This window comes from Lissotriton vulgaris, chromosome 11 (genome assembly GCF_964263255.1).
Source record: "Lissotriton vulgaris chromosome 11, aLisVul1.2, whole genome shotgun sequence".
In the NCBI taxonomy this organism is placed as follows: Eukaryota; Metazoa; Chordata; class Amphibia; order Caudata; family Salamandridae; genus Lissotriton; species Lissotriton vulgaris.
The window spans coordinates 101,597,894-101,619,673 of record NC_141699.1 but is presented as its reverse complement, the minus strand read 5'-3'; the positions used below and the strand labels follow the sequence as shown (position 1 = coordinate 101,619,673).

At 47.0% G+C, this 21,780-nt stretch overlaps 1 protein-coding gene across 2 annotated transcripts in view; it reads left to right on the top strand.

Annotated features, from left to right (window-relative positions):
• SMPD4 (sphingomyelin phosphodiesterase 4) overlaps window positions 1-21,780 on the top strand; it is a 601,593-nt gene that overhangs the window by 91,677 nt on the left and 488,136 nt on the right. For both annotated transcript variants that reach the window (XM_086942783.1, XM_086942784.1), the window contains exons 7-8: window positions 8,565-8,617; window positions 14,333-14,484. In XM_086942783.1, coding sequence (XP_086798909.1) covers window positions 8,565-8,617; window positions 14,333-14,484 — 205 coding nt within the window. The remainder of the gene's footprint in view (window positions 1-8,564; window positions 8,618-14,332; window positions 14,485-21,780) is intronic.

Below are 21,780 nucleotides of genomic sequence, written 5' to 3'. Positions count from 1 at the left end.
GCCCTGCGGTCGCGGCTGGCGGTGAGTCCCTGCAGGGTTGAGGACTGCCTGGAGAGGCGCCGATGGGCCCCCCGGGGTCGGAGGCGTCAGACTGACCCCCTGGGCTGGCTGAAGACGCCCAGGAGCTTCCTGGATTGCAAAGCGACGCCCGGACCTTCCTGTAACGTAGCGGAGCCGAGGTGAGGAGCTCGACTGGCGAGAGCTGCGGCCCCCACTCCCAAATATGTGGTGACTAGCGCGTTGCCCTACCGCTAGCAGGTAGGTGCTGATTCCCGCCGAGGCCACGGTGGCCTGTGCATACGCTTAGGGAACTCTCTGCATTGTAGACATTCCGAGTGAGGCGGGCCCCTGAAGAAGCGCGGCACCCCTGGGTCTACACCGCAGGGTGAGCTATAGGTGGCAGGTGATACACAAGTGGCGTGGGAGCCTGAAATTGATGGTCGTACCGAACCGTTCGCCGTTTTGCAATCTGCGCCATTTCATGCAGGCTGCGGTCTAGAAATAGTGAGGTGCGGTTTAGGAGCAGGCAGTGTGACCCTGTTGGGTCCGGCGGTAAGAAGCGTTTCCCTAAGGCGATCACCATATGAACTGAGCAGTGCATGTAGTGAGTGGACACACAGTATAATGACAGAGTAGAGGCCCTCTTGACGGAGAAACCCCCCCCAACATACAGTGAAAGGCGAGCTGCAAGGTGCTATGGCTAGCGCAGAGCCCATGTGGAGTTGTTAGGTGCTTGTTGGATGATGTCAGTGAGGCGCGACGGGGCCCCTACGATGCAGCACAAGGCATACCATGCCTGACACGTTGGAGGAGGCGAAGGAGGCACGCCGGAACTGGACCAGCCACAGAGGCGCAGGAAGTTGTGCAGGCCTATGGGTGGATAGTCGTGCTATCTGGGATGAGAGGCCCGACGGACACATTCTGCGGCATGTGCATGGCTCCTCATTCCGAGGCCTGGGGAGCGTGGAGGTGACACACTAACGAGGAAGGTGCCATGCACAGAAGGAGCAGTATTCGTGGCACCCTGCCCGGTATTGCTGCGGGCGGAGACACAGGCTGAGGCCCATGCCTGGACGCATAGAACCGCCTAGGAGGTGCTGACGTGCACGGCCCGCTGACCAGAACGCGTCAGCGACTGGGTGTTTGCGTGGAAAGACCCAGCAAAGGCGCCTGGTTACTGTTGCGAGTTGCTGCCCTGCTGCGAGCCCTGACGCCTGGCTCTGCGAGGCGAACACAGGCACATACGGACTTGCGAACCCGCCAACCTAGGGAACAGTTGACAGTCGGTAGCGCGACTGTCGCTGGGAGACCTACAACGCTACAAGTCCCCTGCGAATGCCCACGGCACAACAAATACTGATGGGCCGAATGCGCGCCAAACTGCAGCAATGATCTCCACGTACGAGTAGCCTGGACCCTGTGTACACGGGAGCAGAGAGTAGATGGAGCTCGTGACAACATCCCTGGCAGCCAAGATGGACTCAGTGCTCGCTACAGTGGAGAAAATAGGTGCCGCATTGGAGCACACCAGAACCTCCCTGGAGACCCGAATAGATAGTCACCTCAGACTTCACAGTGCTGCATGCGGACAACCGTAAACTGGCTGAGAAGGTCACGGAACAGGGCCACACGCTCTGAGAGCTACAGCCTATCACTCAAAATCACGCAGCTGTCCTGCAAGACATGATAGACCGCATACGTGCCCTGGAAGATCGAGCAGGGGATGCGGAAGAGCACTCCTGCTGCAACAACATCCGCATGGTGGGGCTGCCAGAGGGTGAGGAAGGTGGGAACCCAGAACAATACACGGAGCGTTGGCTTCTCTACCTGCTGCCCCAGGGCACACTGTTACTGCAGTTTGTGGTAAAGAGAGCACACTGTGTGCCGGCACAGAAGCCCCAGCCAGGGGCCAGGCCGCGCCCGCTCATCTTCAGGATACTCCACTATAGAGATAGAGATGCGGTGCTACGAGAAAGATGCAAAATGGATGATCTCAGAGTGAGTGGCTGCCAAGATGTGTTTTTTCAGGACTAGACCGCCCTGGTGCAACGCCGCAGAAGCAACTGTACGGCAGTGAAGCGCCAGCTCCAGGCGCTGGACTTGCCGTACTCACTGCTGTTCCCTGCTCGTCTGAGAGTGGTGGTAAAGGAGGGGACCCGCTTCTCCGACTCCCCCACGGAGGCCTGGGACTGGCTGGAAGATACAGGGCGTTGGACGGGAGCAAGACCCGTGACCCGGACAACAGTAACCCAACGGGCAGGAGGAACAGACTTCAGAGACACAGAGGACCTCGGCGTAACGTGAATTCGGAGAAGGCAGCCCGAGCCCGGAACACATGAGAAGGGAGCGTAGAGACTTCCTGGCAGCGGTCGCTACCATCGGATCTTCACACGCCAAGAAGCAATTGGACATGTGTATGAGGGACACCCCGGTGGTCAGTGGCTCCTCATCACCGTCAACTGAAATATCTGATGACCCCGACCTGCCCGTGGTGACGCCGCAAACTGCCGCTGGTATCGTAGGATAATGAACTAACAGGCTGAAGTCTGCTGCAGGTCGCTCAGGCAAGTGGCTCGTAACTGAATAGTGCTGTGTTTTACCTTGCGTTGCAGAGGTGGGAGGGGCCAGCAGGATCGCTGATGACACCTGCCCCCTAGGTGACAGTGCGGTTGTTGTTACACACATACCCGGCCCAAATCCGTGTGTTGCTGCAGGGGGAGGGCATGCATGGGAGGCCACCACACCTTGTGCTGCCGGACCCGCACACTTCTCTGAGCGTTTCCCTAGATGACCCGTAAAGTACGAGGACATGGAGGGGTATAGTCGCAGCAACACACTAACTGTGCACGTGACCCCTAAGGCAACGTGCTGACTTAGTCTGTATTTTCTAGTTGTTACAGAAGTTAGGACGACCGATTTGCGGTGTTCGCCCTAATTGTTATGTCGTTCCCTGATTAATCACTGTTTTGGTTGCAGCAATCCGGAGCATTAGTGCATGTCCTTAGCCCCCGTACACCACGGAGCACCCCACCCCTGACAGCCCTAGAGATCAAATGCAACAACAATGACACGGGCTAATGTAGTAAGTGGAACATCCGCAGCATGCACACACCAGGGCGGCGTTACTCTATATTTGCTTACCTCCAGAGGCACTCTGCTGGAATCACCTTACTACAGGAAACACACACAACACAACAGGAACTCGACAGGCTGCGCAGGCGTTGGAGGGGACAGATGAATGGCACGGTGTACTCTGCTCATGCGCAAGGCACGATTGTTTGGGTGAGGGCGGGCATTCAATTTGTCTGTGAGGACGTGATGACAGACCCTGACGGCAGATTCACTCTGGTAAAGGGGACCCTTAATGGCCTAGCAATATTACTAGGGTCAATATATGCCCCAAACGTCGAACACCCGTCATTTCTGGCACAGTTGTCCTTGGTGTTGACGCCTCACGCTGGACTCCCCTGGCTGCTAGTGCTAGGTGGGGACTTTAACTCGGTACTCAACGTCAATATCGACAGATCCTTTCCCCCCTTCGAAGGACACCAGCTGTGTCAAATGCGTGGATGCTCACAAACTGGCTATCGCACTGGGCACTGATAGATATCTGGCGCACCCTCCATCCCAACGAACGTATCTACTCCTACTACTCTGTGCTGCATGACTTGCATGTACGCTTGGACAGGGTAGTGGGCTCAGACTTTCTATTGCACCTGGCAGAAATGTCGGAATATCTAGGCCGGACGCACTCCGACCATATCCCCTTGCGCATTCAGCTCACCTGGGAAGCTGGTCGTCCTCCCATCCCCACATGGCCCCTACAGCCTGCAGCGCTAGAGGACCCAGAATTCCGCGCATCCCTCGGAACGGCTGTCCTCACATACTTTGAGCTTAATGAAGGTACGGCAAGTAATGCTCTGGTGGAATGGGATGCCCATAAAATAGCGACTAGAGGTCACTGTCTGGGGGCCACTTGGAACATCCGCAGGCGTCTGTCTGTACTCACTCGCCTAGAATCGCAGCTACTCCTATACGAGCGTGAGGTAGGGGGCAGACACTCGGACCGCCTGGAAGACCTCCGGGCCCAGCACGTGGAGCTTATGGAGCAGTTGCCATGCCATAACTACGCCGCTCACACTGCTCCAACACCTGCTACAGCAGATAGAGCAGGCCACCTCTTAGCTTGGTTGCTGAAGCAGGAAGGTGGACACGCCCCAATTGGAGCCATTCGTACATCAGGAGGGAATCTGGTGTACACACAACGCAAGATTCATGGTGTGATGGTGGAGCACTATGCACAATTATACCGCTCGAGGAGACGTTGCCAAGGCCCAGAGCTGGCAAGATTCCTAGAGCCTTTCCGGCTGCCCATAGAATTGGCAGCACACCAGGAGTCGCTCAACTGTCGTCTTACCTTAGAAGAGCTCGGAGAGGCGATTCAGACTTTGGCGACCGGTAAAACGCCGGGACCGGATGGTCTCCCAGCTGAGTATTACAAAGCCTGTCGGGAACCTCTGGTGCAACGGTTACACACCCTCTAACCGTCGCTCTGGAAAAGGACACGCTGCCACACTCGATGAGGGAGGCCTACCTGGTGTCCCTGCTGAAACCAGCCCTGGGATCCTATAGACCACTGGAGTTACTCAACACAGACTATAGGATATTCGCCAAGGTGTTGGCAGACCGGCTGCCACTTGTGGTCCCCGAGCTGGTTCACAGTGACCAAAATGGGTTTGTACCAAAACGCAGCATAACGCTAAATCTGCCAAGGTTTTTTAGGGTAGCATCGGAAAGTGTGGGGACGTGGCCCAGAGCAGGGTGCCTTGTGCTGGACCTAGAAAAGGCCTTTGATTGTCTCGAGTGGAGCTACCTAGCGGCAGTACTAGCAAGATATGAGTTAGCTCCCGGATTCCTACTGATGGTTGGCCTCCTGTACAAGAACCCTACTGTCAGAGTTTGGTTGGGGTCCTACATCTCTAATGCCATTCCAATATGCAGGGGCACCAGACAAGGGTGCCCGCTATAGCCCCTACTGTTCGCCCTAGCAATTGAGTCCTTAGCAGCAGTGCTACATGCGACGCTGGGGGATAGAATACCCCTGGGTGACGCGGTACACCAAGTGTCGCTATATGCGGACAATCTCTTGATCTACGTAAAAGACATAGAGAATATACCGGTACAGCTGGCGGATACCCTACGTGAGTTCGAGGCTATCTCCGCACTCCGTGTGAACGCTGGCAAGTTGTGCTTCCACGCCTTTGGGGAGGGAAGCTGTGACCTCCGGGGTACACGTTACATGGCACGAGGGTGGAGTGGAGAGCGGGCACATTCAGCTACCTTGGCATCCAAATGTACCGTCAACCGACGGAGCTATTTGACTGGAATCTGGGACTGGCCTTGACGGCAATCAAGGCGCAGGTTCGCTTCTGGAATACGCTCTCGCTCGCTGGTAGAGTGGCACTATCCAAGATCGTGATCCTACCTCGCCTCCTGTATTTCGCTAATCTCCCTCTATATATCCCAGCATCTTTTTTCGCCCCACTTGCTGAGTTGCTGAGGGATTTTCTATGGGGGAACGCCAGACATAGACTAGCATTGGCGAAACTGTACCTGCCGGCCGACCAGGGGGGGTCTTGCTGCGCCCTGCTTTGAACACTACTACTTGGCCGCACAATTACAGTGGGTCTCCCGCTGGCTTGCAGACAGGGGCAGAGACAACATGGCGACTATGCTCCCTCCCTACTCGCTGGAGCAAATCACTAGGCTTTTCCACCCAGCCACTAAGGTCATTGTGCTGAGGCCACTCCTAGCGGTTGCATATAAATGTTACCGCCGTAGCCTGTACCTCACCAGAACGCTCACCCCCTATGCGCCAGCAATACCTATAGAGGTATCCCCAGCCGGACCTGGAGTACTAACACACGCGGAGCTCCGGGACTGGCACAAAGCGGACATGCAGACATTGGGAGATCTGTATCAGGACGGAGAACTCCCACCATTTGAATCCTTCCCTGAGAACACAGGGCTGCAACTGGAACACTTCCTGAGACATAGATCACTGATCGCAACGCTAACTGCCAAATGGGGGGACATGACTATGGAACAGAGCCAACACCTCACCATACAGTACTTCCACGTTATGGGATGGGCTGGCATAATTTGCTAGTTTGCGGCGTCACTCCAAGCACACGCATCGATCAGCCTCGACCCACTCCGCCGCAAGTGAGAGACAGATCTGGGGCGCCAGCTGGGAGACAGGGAATGGGGAAAAGTGTTGAAGAGCCCAGTGCGCGTACCCAGAAATGTACGTTTTAGGCAGATACAGCTGTTTATAGTCCACAGAGCTTATCTTACCCCTGAGCTGATTAACAGATACTTCCACCGCGAGGATGCGGCATGTCCGAGTTGCTTGGAGCGGGATTGATGCATATGCTCTGGGACTGTCCCGAGCTGCAAACCTACTGTGGGGCTGTCAGTGAGCGGTTGCATACATGGACAGGGCGCGACATCCCCTTTGAATGGCCCACTTACTTCTTACATCAGTTCCATAGAACCCGACCACAAAAGTTACATCTGGGTTCCTTGACCCGGGACTGTGGTTGCCAAGCGCCTACTTACAAAGCAGTGGAAAGCACGAGATCCACCACACGTACATGCATGGCGATACTCATTTTTAGCTTGGGCCAAAGCAGAGGAACTTGCTATAGTGAGGGAAGAAGCGATGGGACTGAGAAAAGAGCCCATAGCCATCCAGTGGGAGGGGATGGGGGGGGGCAGCGGGCGGGCAGCTGATGAGACTGTGCACTGGAGACTTAACATCCCACCAATAGTTGGTAGTGCCATTAGGTACTCGCATGCACTTCATGTAACGCCTGAGGCGGGCCACAGCTAATAGAGGGGAAACTTCTACAAAGCCCATGTCAGGAGATGGGACAGAGGTGGTGGTGGGGGGGGCATGGGACGGTAGGATTACACTGATGCCGATTAATGCTGCCATGGTGTGTTTAGTTTTGTTAGTTCTAACCATAACAACGGTTCAATTGAATCTGTGGCAAGACTAGAAGAGACTCTGTAACACATGCTGATGAGACTAAGCAATTACTGTACTGTAACCCTCATTCTCCGTGACATAGACGGCTCCGGAGGATTTGTCCGGGTCCAGTATTTGTGGGGATATAGCCATGTATATCCGGTTTAGCGCTCAAATTGAACGACATGCCTTTATCATGGCTGGACGGAGTAAGGTATCGATTGCTCTCGATGTGATGCGTTGCCTTTTCAGGATATGTAATGCAAAGCAAAAATGAATAAAAACCAATTTGAACAAAAAAAAGACACAAAATCAGGCTGCAACTATGCAAGCCCAAGCATAAAGACACAGAACATTATGAGGAAACCAGATGTCCTGGTTTTTCAATACTGTCCTAACGTTTGTCAGCAAATTAAGTACGTCCTTTTTTTTTTCTTTTTTTTTTTTTTTTTTTTTGCAGATTAGGTGATCATGGATATTTGTTATATCGTGCATTCTCACATTCCACCGACACTTTCTTGATAAATCTCACAATGGACAGAAGTTGGTTTGCTTGTTGTACTGTCTCTCCTTGTTCTTGCAGCACAAAAGGTATTCAAGAGGGGTGAATCACTACACTATAATCGGAGCAAGAGCCAAAACCCTTTCTTCCTCTGGCCACCTTCAAGGCACGGAGGTGCAGCAACGAGAATTGTTTAATAAAATATAGTTTGTTGTGAAATTAGCTTTCTGTAGTAATTTTCACTCTTTAGTCAGAGATATTAATGAGATTGAATTTTTAGCCAACAATTGAAACTCCTTGTTGCCACTGTCCGTGGTACATTAATCTCGAAGTTGTGCATTTTCTTTGTGAATAAACATACTTTTTTATTGCCATATTGTAAATATTTATGTACATAATATCCCTCCTTCTGTAGTACAAATAATTATTGTATCCTATTCTTATATGGATTTGGGTGAGTTAGAAAATAAAACAGTACAAGTAGGAATTATTTGTGGCTGAAGAGATACTTCGTTAGGATTCCTTTTTTTTTTAATTCTTCACTTTTGGGCATACCATCGGCACCATTACTTTGTCCTATATTTGAGCAATAACTTACACCAAAAGGTGGAAGTCATTGTTGCATAAACTATGAATTCCGAGCAGTTTTTCCATGTTTTTGGATGTTTGTGTGCCATCAGTATAGATATCCGAATTGCATGTGTTTTCTTTAACTTTTAGTATACCTCTGAAATAGTTTATTTGTTTTGGACCATTGTAACTTTAAAAGTTCTAACATGGCAGGTGGGAAGGTGTTCAGTCCGTCTTCTATCATAACTGGAGAAAGCAAGAATCATTCTTTCTAGACTTTACTTTACCTCCATTTGCAAGTCCCTCGCTCATTCTTTTTTGTCCCTGCTAATTCCACACTGTGAAAGAGCCGATTATCAACCTATTTCGACATTATTTGTAGATGGACTGAGTTGAGCTGTACATAGTTTATTGTCATGAGTTATTAGATTGCTTAAAATTCCTTAACACTCACCCCAGATGCGTTTGAATATTTCATGTTTCACTTTGCCATCAGCTTGATCACACAGAGGGTGAGTACAATGGCATATTCCGAATTCTGCATGACATGGATATTCTTGCTTGTCTCACTGCCTCCATATAGCATATACCTGCCAACACTCAGTGTGAGTTTGCTATTCATCATCATGTTACGGAGGAAACACCAGTCTACTTTTCTACCAATATTGGTCTTGCCTAAGGTGATGAAGAAGCTGAGCCTTGGCAGTTTTCCAAGCTTACAAAATACTGTAAACCTTAGCAAAACGAATTTGCTTATTCTTTAAAGCTGGTAAACTGTGGAACTGGAACTGAAAACTCAGAATTCTGAATCTGGATGAAAGGTTTAATAGATTCTGTACAAGATCTGCCTACTAGTGAATGGAAAGGCAGCAGCAAAAATTAAAGAGTAACAACATCAAGAAATTTTGTGTCGGATTTCCTGTGTGTTGGATATTTATATGTGATGTATCAAAAATCTGATATGCCATGTAGAGTCCAGTAGTTCCCTTATAAGTGTATAGGGGCTTGCTATGACAATCCCAAAGTGCTCTGTTAGGTCGTAGTGTGGTCGAGCAGCCTTAGGCTTAACTCAGAGGAGTGCAAAAAGTCTGAAAATACACATAATGGTCAGTAAATGAGCCACACAACTCAAAAAAGAGATCCACACCGATTTATAAAAATAACAATTATCTTTATATATGTTTAGGTATCAGAGAGAAATCGTCAGGTAAGTACGTTTTTAAATATAAATTCTGCAATGTTATCGTATGGAAGGAAGAACAAGTTCTTCAAACAGGTACAGTACAGTGACTTACTGGACCAATATCCAGGAGTTAAGGTGAGTTGGACAAGGTCGAAAGCAGTACCAGCAGTGCACCTCCAGCGGCACAAGGGCGGTCTGGTGCAGGATGCAAAACAGCGTTGGGAGCCTTAATGGTTTCCAATGGAGATCTCTGACTAGAAGGCCAGTCGGGCTGAACCAACAGAGGGGCTCAGGCCTTGCGATGTAGGAACACCTTTGGTCCTCTTCTCCATGTCCCGGGGGCGACTGATGTAGAGGTGTGTTTAGGCTTTGTGGTTTCTTACCCGGAGCAGTCACACTGGAGGGGGCCTCCGCGCAGAGGCTGCAGGCAACGTCGAAGGGCCTATGAGGGGCGAAACCACTATCTTCTCAAGCCCTGGAGGGCAGGGGGACATTGTTAACACCATTTGCACACTTCAACTCAGGCCAGGTGCGACGTGTCCCGTGGTGGCTTCAGGTGTCGGTTTTGGCGGTTCCAGAGGCCTCAGAGTCTTTAAAAAAAAAAAAATTAAGTTTAAAAAAACCTTTATTGGTAGATAATCATAATACACAGCCATTTGCTTACAACCAGTCTCTGGCCAGCTGCTTCAACGATCTGCAATCAATGTAATAAGCAGCGATGGATACATTAACATGTCTACACAGCAAGTCGCCTACAACCACTTCGGGCTGGCCGCGTCTTAATACTTTTTCGTGAATTCGTGCGCAGGGGGCACCAATATAAGTAACTAGGGTATTGCAGTACAGCATTCGGGCTCAAAAGGATTGCAGCCTACCACTCTCAGCATTTGTTCTAGTGTCAATTGCAAACACACTCAGTATATGCTTCTCAATCATACCTTCCCATGAAGCGGTCCACTGCAGGGAATCACTCAGACTCGCACACCCTGCTCCATCAAACGACCCCCTCCTGAGCTCTTGACTGTAAGTAACCGACTAATGGAGCCCAGATATCTCGCGGTCTGGATGTAACAGGCAGCAGCTCGGCATGCCTCAGAGTCTTTGCTTCAGAGTTTCTGCAGGATATAGGAGAGCAGGTCTGCTGAGCACAGGAGGTTATGGGTCTTTATCGAAGCAGGCAGTCCACCCAAGTTTCTGAATGCAGCAGCTACAGGACGAGTTGACTTTGGTGCAGTTTTCGATGAGGGATGCAGACAGGCCAGCCGGGTTGGTACCAGGTTGCTTCTGCTCTCCTTGCTACTTTAAAAAAAAATAAAAAAATTTCCATTTCTATGATACAAAAAGTCACAGCAATCACATGTAGTACGCAACCGCACCGCAGTAGGTAACTCCAAGTTGAGTCATACAATGAACATTGAATACATTTGCCGAGATGGTCTCCTCCACCCTCCAACCGGCTTTGCATCAGTAACTCTCCTCTCTACTTTTGCACCTCTTTGGCGTCCTCTCTCTTCTTAGGTTGTCAGGATCTGCTTCTCTGGTGCAAGGCACTTCCCTAAATATTGGATTTAGGGCTTTTAATGGAGTGTAGGGTAGTAGCCAATCGGTTACTGACTCTTGTGGTCACTACGTGTTCTATACGGCCACTTCCTGTGGGAAGTGGGCATAAGCCTGTCCCAGAATTCCTAAGTATGCCATCACAAAGATGGCAACTTCGGAACAATTGCGTCCACCTCAGTGTAGCCCACTTCAGCTGTGGTACTAGCTTGGAGGTCGCATGCCTACCTGACTAGCTAATTTTCCCACCTGTCGAGTTGCCAAGGGGGTCCTGGACAAAGGGGGGTGGCTTCCTCTCCTGTGAGGGTAGCCAGATTCGTATTACAAAGGCGGCAGCTCTTTGAAGCTTGCTAGGCAGGTTAATCAGCAGGTCATCCTGTGGGAGGTAGCTTCCCTGTCCACTTGCACTGTCAGTAATGGAACTGACCAGCACATGGGCATATCTGTCCATGCATGTATACCTTCACATGTAATATTCAGCACCATGCCTTAGGGCTGTCAGGTGTGCTGTAGGGGTGACTTACAAATATCACATGCAGTGTTAGGGGACATGGCACAAAGGGATGTGTGACATGTCCATGTCGTGTTTTCACTTTTGACTGCACCAACACACGCAGCCTGCAATGGAAGCATTGCATGTGCTTGGTGAGGGGTCCCTTAGGGTGGTACAATTTGTGCGGCTGCCCTTAGCGACCCTCTTTGGTACATCAGACCTACTGGGTCTTTTTCCTCGGGATTTACAGAGGCTGCTAAAGGTTTTGCCAATTGTGGAACAATTATACAGTTTTTGGAACTAGCTCTGGCACTGGGGACCTGGTTACCAGGAACCCAGTGCACTTCCAGTCGAAATCACAATCCGTTACCAGGCAGAAGGTTGGGGGGGGTGACCATGTCAACAAGCACTGACGTTGCCAATAGGTCTCGCAGTAGGAAAGTTGGAGCTATTACAATTGCAAATAGCAATGCCTTTTATTTTTGTTTTCATTTTAAAACATAAAGGGCTTTGTCATTTACAAAACCAATAGCTCCAACTTTCCTACTGCGAGACCTATTGTGCACTGCACAGTGTGGGTGAAAGTGGCACTGCGTGGGTGTGAGTGCCTTTGGGTGAGTGGCGTTGCATGTGTGATTGTTGTTGTGTGGGTGAGTGGCGTTGCGTGGGTGAGTGGCGTTGCGTGTGTGAGTGGCATTGCATGGGTGAGTGTGGCGTTGCGTGTGTGAGAGTGGGCTTGCATAGGTAAAAGTGGCACTGCGTGGGTGTGAGTGGCGTTGCGTGTGTGAGTGGCGTTGCGTGTGTGAGTGGCGTTGTATGTGTGAGTGGCGTTGCGTGCATGAGTGGCGTTGCGTGGATGAGTGGCGTTGCGTGGATGAGTGGCGTTGCGTGGATGAGTGGTGTTGCGTGGATGAGTGGCGTTGCGTGTGTGAGTGGCGTTGCGTGAGTGAGTGGCGTTGCGTGGGTGAGTGGCGTTGCATGTGTGAGTGGCGTTGCATGTGTGAGTGGCGTTGCATGTGTGAGTGGCGTTGCGTGGGTGAGTGGCGTTGCGTTGATGAGTGGCGTTGCGTGGATGAGTTGCGTTGCGTGTGTGAGTGGCGGTGCATGTGTGAGTGGCGTTGCATGTGTGAGTGGCGTTGCATGTGTGAGTGGCGTTGCATGTGTGAGTGGCGTTGCGTGGATGAGTGGCGTTGCGTGGATGAGTGGCGTTGCTTGGATGAGTGGCGTTGCGTGGATGAGTGGCGTTGCGTGGATGAGTGGCGTTGCGTGGATGAGTGGCGTTGCGTGGATGAGTGGCGCTGCGTGGATGAGTGGTGCTGCGTGGATGAGTGGCGTTGCGTGGATGAGTGGCGTTGCGTGTGAGTGGGGTTGCGTGGGTGAGTGGCGTTGCGTGGGTGAGTGGCGTTGCGTGGATGAGTTGCGTTGCGTGTGTGAGTTGCGTTGCGTGTGTGAGTGGCGTTGCATGTGTGAGTGGCGTTGCTAGTAAGCTTGTTGACCTTTCCTTTTTCTCATTTTTGACTGATGAGTCTGACCTCGGAGTTTAATGTCCCAGGACAAGAAGAAAAGATTGTTGCCTTCTCTCAAGAATCCCTTGATCAAAGCCGACCTGCAGAAGGATTGCCAAACGGGCTGTACAAACGCTTTCAAATGTGTTTTCCTACTGTTCCTCGGTGCTCTCGGCTTGTTAGCCAGCTGTGTTTACTGGCAACGAACACAAGGAAAACAAGTAGCAGTACTCGAGGAACTGCTGAAACCCACATCCCGTCGCCACAAACAATGTGTGATCCTCCCACCTCCAAAATTATCACACAACTTCATAACATTCCTCTGTATTCAATCGCAAAGCTCTTTCCCATCGGAAAAAACGCCGATCTGCATAATGTGCCACTTTGTGGAACATATTCAAGCCAGCCGACGTGTTTCGGTGAATGGCCATTTCTCTGGACAGGACCTGCTTAGCAAGCTTTGCCCGGTTGCAATTCAATGTTAACAAAATAAGAGCTGAAAACCTGACCGAGCCGGACGTCAGCTGATATTTGGTGGGGTTTTCAGCAAATTGCAGCAGACTGTTGGGTGTAAATAACAAATAGGTTGTTTTTCTTCTATGCTGGTCGATATAATCCTAGAAAGAACCGATGCCGACCAGTATGGACTAACACGAGCCGCAGCAGAACAGAATGCATTCACGTCGAAAGAGCTTATCAGTGGAATTTAATGTTGCTGAGGGAAACTGCAGATTAGCCAAAGTGTCCTTGCGGCCGAGTGAATTGTAAACATACATCAAATAGTTTCACCACATATTGTAAAAATAAGGATTTTGAAAGAGGTCGCTGAACGAACAGCACATTTTTTCATAAATGTTTTACTTTGGTTATTTAAGAAACCACATGCGGACGTTGCTTTAAGGGCGAATGAGTTCAAGTATTGGAAAAAGGCTTTGCAAGTAAAAATAAATGCACGCACGGAGACAAAGTGAAATAAAGAATGGCAGCCGAAGCAAATACAAACAAGCAGCAATTGGCCACGGCCTGCCTGCGAGGCTCAAAGTGTTAGAAGGCAGGTCTTGGGCAGAGGCAGAGTACTGACTTAGGAATGACTGTGAGGCGCATTGGTGTGAAGCACATCAAAGGGCTTCTCCTCCCCTAATTAGGTGAGGAGAAGCCGTTTCGGGAAACTGAAAGTACGGCCGGCCATGAATAATTAGGGGAGGAGAAGCCCTTTGATGTGCTGGGCTGGCCCTGAATGCGCGTGCATGTTTAATCACGTGGTTCACGTGAACTGCATGAAAACCGCGGGGCTGAAAGCCCTTTGGTTTGACGATGTTTTCGCCCCTTGAATTCTCGCTCCACTCGATGCGCTTGCGCACATCCATAGGTCGCGAGACCTAAAAAGGGGTACTTTCCTACATCTTGTTTTAATAAAGTTCCTACCTCAACAGCAAAAGTTTTTTTTCTGTGTGTTTTCAGTTCACTTAAACCAATTGCTACTTTTCAGAACTACCCTGTCGGACAGTACTTCAGCACCTCGGACAGCGCGTACTTCATCTTGGTGGATAAATATTTGAATTGGTTCATGCCAACAGAAGGAACTGTCCCTCCTCCTCCAACTTTCAATCTTGGATGCACCCTGCCTTCACCAAGTCCCAGGTAACACAACAACAACTTTCCCAGCCCTTAAGAGTTCTAGCTGGATGCCACCATTTAATTTGTTTTACAGTAATTGTTCTCTTCACATATTTAGATATGCTTTGTCCACACTTTATTTAAAGAGACCCCCACCCCTCTCTGTTTGCCACACCTAACACAATGTTATTGATTTCAAAATATCACCTTCTAAAAAAAGGAAACTCAAATTACCAAAGGTTCATGTTTATAATTTTAGTAAGTCATCAAATTGGGCCTCAGACCAAAGTGAAATCTGAGCAAAACACATATGTTTACATCATATTATCAATTCTTGAGTAGTATGTGGGATTTGAAAGTGACTGATTCACATTATTTATAGCGGGTTCAAAAAAATGCATAGAAACTGCAGAATGCAGTACATCTGTTGTCTGCCAATCAACATGCTGCTCTTATCTGAAGCCTGAGCTATGTACTATATTGGTTTTAATCCATACGACAAAGGTAGAGGTTACTGGCAGTGGAGGAGGGAGCAGTGGGGCCAAAGTGGCTGGGGCTCCTCTGCCTGCCCTTTTCTACCTGCTACGCCCCTTCACCTGCTCCATCGACTGCCTGCAATTCGCACTGTCTTTATTCTTTTAAGTATGGTGTTAGCTAAGACAATTAAAATTTTCTAAAAATATATGTATATATACTTTTTTATGAGGGCTTTAAGCGTGTTCTCTTCATCCATTGAGCTATTACTGTGTCATTCCCATGTTTCTACTGCCCACTGCAGCATACCGACTAGGTCAATGGTAAACCAAATTCAGCCATTCAATAACTTTACTGTCAGTGATGACATTCCACCCTTTCACAAGGAACTCCTCCACACCCAAAGCAGTTGTTGTCAGTGCCAGGGACCTGCATGTTAACATATGCTTTTTGAGACCAAATAATGTGTGCTGTTAGCCATTTGTTTTGTAAATTAAATTGACAAGGACAATCCAGTTGCTTCTATAGCAATACAGTTGTACCAAAAGCAAACAAAATTGACAAAGCCAAACAGCCTGTTGGCTTTGTCAGTGCGTGTGTACTTTTTTGTGTTTGTTTTTAGTGGTGCTTCTAATACGCCTGGCCTTAGCGTTACTCACTGATTCAGAGTCTGTAACAGCACAAAAGAGGAACCACATTCAACAAAGGTTGCTAATCATACAATAGTTTCAGGCTTTGGCCACAACTATCATTCACACTCAGATTGTGTAGTCAGTACAGGACTACCTGTACGTAGGCACCGAGCCCTAGAAAGGCAGTGGAAGTTGCAACCCAGTATAGCGATTCACACAAAAATAGGTAAAATGTAAGCTAATGTTTGTTCTCTCTGTGTGTGACCAATCCAGAAATACATTCTAGTTTTGTAATAAGGAGTAGCCCTGTAACATGAGTTTAGGGGCGTACAGATAAGGAGGGGTTATGCCATTTTATTTATTTTGACAGATTGGACAGTAACGATCTGCAGTAGTTTATTTTAAGGTAGATTGCCTTTTGTGAGCTTAAAAATTCTTCAGACTTAACATGGTGCTTTTTTCTGTGACCTGCACTGAAAAGCATTTGCATGAACCTTGCGAATACGTAAATTGTAGTTGATAAGGCTTCAGTGGCAAGATCTTCACCCCCTCCAAAGCCTTCTCGAAGCCATGGCTTTCGAGGGAGCCTCACTACAATGTGTTATTTGCCAGGAGGGCCTTGACTAGGGAAACACAACTTCAACCAGAAATACATCCAAGGTTGTAGAGGATTGCAATTGCTGAGTGTCCTGGTGGTGAGTTAAGCTCATACTTGCTGTGCGTTTCCTTTGTATTGTGGTATTTGAAGTGCTGGGCGTACAAACGTAAAAAAAGAACTACAAGTACCACAAAGCAAGAAAAGCGCACAACTGAGTGAGCTATGCTCCTGATGTCAGAAATAAGTTAATCAAGGTATGTTTTTTCTTTGCATTCTGACAAATATAGTTTTGCAAGTCTGAATCTAAACATTAAATAATGCAAAGCAAGTAACAAAGTCCAGATAAAGTAACAAAACACAAAGACATGTATTTTTTGCTGAGCTACTCCTATTTGACATGGGTCTTCTGCACATCTTTAGCCTGGCTCGATGCACAATTCTCTGAATCTTTATGCAGTATGTCTAGCTGAGAAGCAGCCTTGAGTATGTGAGACCTTCAACTACCCTGTGTGTTTTTTTTTTAGCCAGATGAACCTAGCATCCTTGGATTGTTTTCTTTTTCTTCTTTTTAAACCCATTTAGAGGTCGGGGCTTCTAAGTCTTGGAATGCAAAGTATTGTTGACTATAAAGCCACTAATTGCTAAGAGTGCCATATATGATGAGGGTTGGTTTTCAGCTCTTAAGTAAACAATAGAAATACTATGCCCATATGCAATGCCAGTTCTGGACGTGCACATTTTACATGGTCTCCAGCTTCAGTGTTCTTACTTTCCACTACTGTGAAGGTGGTTTTTAAGATGCTGTAGTTTAGGATTTCTCGTGTGAGTTCGATCATTTCCTGCACAATGCCTCTTCAAAACCCTCAACCACATTGTCGCAGCCAACAGCGTATATTCTCTCCATTGGAGTGATTTAGTAGATAAGTGTCCTCATCGGGTCTTTTTACTTGAGTGTTCAGTTCTCCAAGTCATTCGTACCTCTGCCAGGAGGGAGATTGTCTTGGCGAAGACAGTGGTGGGATCTATATGATACACTTAAAATTACAGCCTATAGTTGTGAAAATAATTTATTAGAAAGGGGGGATGGGGTAAGATTAAAAGCAAGGAGATGCTTTTTGGACGAGTTATCGATCCTAAACATCTAATGGTCTGGTCTACATGTTTTAGCCTTGTATTGCTCCTGTGGGTCTGTGGCCTTTATCAGGTAGATTCCTGTTATTGTCGGTGTAGGAAAGTAGGATCTGCTTTTATGGTTACCCCTACTTTTTACTTGATGTAATGCTGTTTCTGACTAGGATCCTGCTAATCAGGACCCCAGTCTCTGTGCATTTTCCTCTAAATTTGTTTGGTAAGTACATGGGTACATCCCAGATTGGACAATGGTGCAACCTTATCAGTCCCTAGTATATGGTACCAAGATACCCACCAAAGCGGACTGTGGGAGAACCCACAGTGTTGGGAATGCACAGCTCTAAGACAAAATGTCTGAATCACAGTTTTCAAAAATAGTATGTAATTCAAAAAGAATGCTCTAAGGCAATAGGTTATTCATTTCATCTCCTATTTTGTACTGATATAACAATCTGAAAATCACTTATTCATGAAACATTATTAACATGTACAAAAGCAATATAGACTGTCCTTGTCTATTGTCAAAATAACATTAAACTAACAATACATTTGTGTCATCTCCTTGCGACTAAAAAAATCATAACATCCTCTGTACACAGGTCCCAATGCATTTCGGGTTACGAAAAACCCTTCGTCAGGGGAATGAGTTGAAAAATGAAAATCTTCACGTTCAATGTCGCCACTGAAAATTCAAACACAACAACATGCAGTAAGACTACTGCGCAGCTAATAGGATTTGCACCCCAAGATGTGCACTGAAAGAAAGAGTGTGGACGAAAGTCCAAAGTAAATTCATGCATTATTGCAAAAGATGTGCTCTCAGAAGAACAGAGTAAAAAAGTAAAGAACCTAAACCAGTGGAATCAGATAGTCATGTTTTGCCTGTACCTTTTAATGTATGCTGGTCGGGACAGGCAGTAAAATACTGAATGTCGCTGTAGTCTGGGCAATGTCTGGGATAAAAACAAAGCAATGCTAAAAAACTGTAACCAATACGAGGTTCCTAAGTGGGAAAGGTAAAGGATGTGTGAGTATACACATGAAGCTTACCGGAAAACGGACCGGAAGAGGAGTATAGTTAATTCAGTTGAGGGTCGTCCCGCGGCAACCCAGAGTGGGAAAACAATAGACGTTCCTTAATCGGTCACAAAATGTTGTACCCGAGGCTGTAAGGGTAAAAAGAGGGGCGGACACGAGGTTAGTGTCCTCCGTAACTAACAGATATAACTAGAGACCGAAGTCTGAATAAAAGTGGAGTAGACCTACCCAAAACGTGCTGAATCCTAGTTCCAAAAGCTCCGTGAAAACCAACGATACTGGATATTGTCCAGAATGCTGTGCGCGAGAGGGGTGGGTTCTGTAAAAGTAATGTTAAGAGGTCTGCGTGTTATGGAAAACGGCCCTAATGTTGAACAACGATGATGAAAACGGGAGAGAAGGATGAATATCGAGTGTGAGGAAAAAGAGATGTGTTGAGGAGATTATGAGTCCTGAAATAAACTGAACGTAAAGCAAAGCCAATCAACCGAAAATAATAATGAAATATGAAAAAGTTGAAAAAATAAACGTGTGTGAAAAAAAATTATTACGATGATTATTAAAAAAATCGGTGCCCAAACAGAGAAGTCTGAAAATAGATAAACAAATGAAATGGGTGCAAATCCTTTACAATGTAGAACTGTACACAATGCGTTATATAAAACATAACATCTCGTAATGATCATTAAGCCCATTTGGGGCTACCGTTCTCAGTGTTTTTATCCAATGTGTTTCCCTTCGAGCCAGTGTGATGTTGATATCTGTGCCTGACACCTTTTTGACTTTTTCTAAGATAGTAAACCGTATTTGCGGTATAGTGTGTCCCGCCTTGTCCCAGTGTGTTGCCAGTGGGGATGTAGTGTTTTTGTTCCGAATACGGCTCTTGTGTTCTATGATGCGTGTCTTAATCTTTCTGCTGGTTCTGCCTACGTACACAAGGCCACATGGGCACTTGATTGCGTATATCACTTCTTCAGTGTTGCAATTTGATGTGTGGTGGAGTTTCACTTTAGTGCCCGTTTGTGGATGCATGAAAATGTCTCCTTGAATTACATTGCTGCACTGGCCGCAGTTGTGACATTTTGTCATTCCCTTGAAACCTCCTGTGGGTTTATCTTCTTGCGGTTTTAAGATTTCACGAAGATTCTTTGCTCTTTGGTGAGCAAATAATGGAGGGTCTGAAAAGATACCACGAAAATCCGGTTCGTTTTCGATAATCTCCCATCTTTTCTGGATAATGGTTTTTATCTATTTTCAGACTTCTCTGTTTGGGCACCGATTTTTTTAATAATCATCTTAATAATTTTTTTTCACACACGTTTATTTTTTCAACTTTTTCATATTTCATTATTATTTTCGGTTGATTGGCTTTGCTTTACGTTCAGTTTATTTCAGGACTCATAATCTCCTCAACACATCTCTTTTTCCTCACACTCGATATTCATCCTTCTCTCCCGTTTTCATCATCGTTGTTCAACATTAGGGCCGTTTTCCATAACACGCAGACCTCTTAACATTACTTTTACAGAACCCACCCCTCTCGCGCACAGCATCATAGAACACAAGAGCCGTATTCGGAACAAAAACACTACATCCCCACTGGCAACACACTGGGACAAGGCGGGACACACTATACCGCAAATACGGTTTACTGTCTTAGAAAAAGTCAAAAAGGTGTCAGGCACAGATATCAACATCACACTGGCTCGAAGGGAAACACATTGGATAAAAACACTGAGAACGGTAGCCCCAAATGGGCTTAATGATCATTACGAGATGTTATGTTTTATATAACGCATTGTGTACAGTTCTACATTGTAAAGGATTTGCACCCATTTCATTTGTTTATCTATTTTCAGACTTCTCTGTTTGGGCACCGATTTTGTTAATAATCATCTTAATAATTTTTTTTCACACACGTTTATTTTTTCAACTTTCTCATATTTCATTATTATTTTCGGTTGATTGGCTTTGCTTTACGTTCAGTTTATTTCAGGACTCATAATCTCCTCAACACATCTCTTTTTCCTCACACTCGATATTCATCCTTCTCTCCCGTTTTCATCATCGTTGTTCAACATTAGGGCCGTTTTCCCATAACACGCAGACCTCTTAACATTACTTTTACAGAACCCACCCCTCTCGCGCACAGCATTCTGGACAATATCCAGTATCGTTGGTTTTCACAGAGCTTTTGGAACTAGGATTCAGCACGTTTTGGGTAGGTCTACTCCACTTTTATTCAGACTTCGGTCTCTAGTTATATCTGTTAGTTACGAAGGACACTAACCTCGTGTCCGCCCCTCTTTTTACCCTTACAGCCTCGGGTACAACATTTTGTGACCGATTAAGGAACGTCTATTGTTTTCCCACTCTGGGTTGCCGCGGGACGACCCTCAACTGAATTAACTATACTCCTCTTCCGGTCCGTTTTCCGGTAAGCTTCATGTGTATACTCACACATCCTTTACCTTTCCCACTTAGGAACCTCGTATTGGTTACAGTTTTTTAGCATTGCTTTGTTTTTATCCCAGACATTGCCCAGACTACAGCGACATTCAGTATTTTACTGCCTGTCCCGACCAGCATACATTAAAAGGTACAGGCAAAACATGACTATCTGATTCCACTGGTTTAGGTTCTTTACTTTTTTACTCTGTTCTTCTGAGAGCACATCTTTTGCAATAATTCATGAATTTACTTTGGACTTTCGTCCACACTCTTTCTTTCAGTGCACATCTTGGGGTGCAAATCCTATTAGCTGCGCAGTAGTCTTACTGCATGTTGTTGTGTTTGAATTTTCAGTGGCGACATTGAACGTGAAGATTTTCATTTTTCAACTCATTCCCCTGACGAAGGGTTTTTCGTAACCCGAAATGCATTGGGACCTGTGTACAGAGGATGTTATGATTTTTTTAGTCGCAAGGAGATGACACAAATGTATTGTTAGTTTAATGTTATTTTGACAATAGACAAGGACAGTCTATATTGCTTTTGTACATGTTAATAATGTTTCATGAATAAGTGATTTGCAGATTGTTATATCAGTAAAAAATAGGAGATGAAATGAATAACCTATTGCCTTAGAGCATTCTTTTTGAATTACATACTATTTTTGAAAACTGTGATTCAGACATTTTGTCTTAGAGCTGTGCATTCCCAACACTGTGGGTTCTCCCACAGTCCGCTTTGATGTCTTAACATGGGAATATAGGGTCATTTTCCCACTGAGAATAGCACGCACCTTCCTTAAACACCCAAAGAATATTCTACCCCCAATTTACAAATTAATTAACTATTCATACACAGGTGTGCACCTGCACCCCCCCTACATTGACCAAGATACCCACGGCATAGGTACACCAGAATTCCCCCATGGGCTGAATCATGTATTATGCCACCCATGGGAACCCACTCAATTTGTAACTACCGGCCTGCCATTACAGC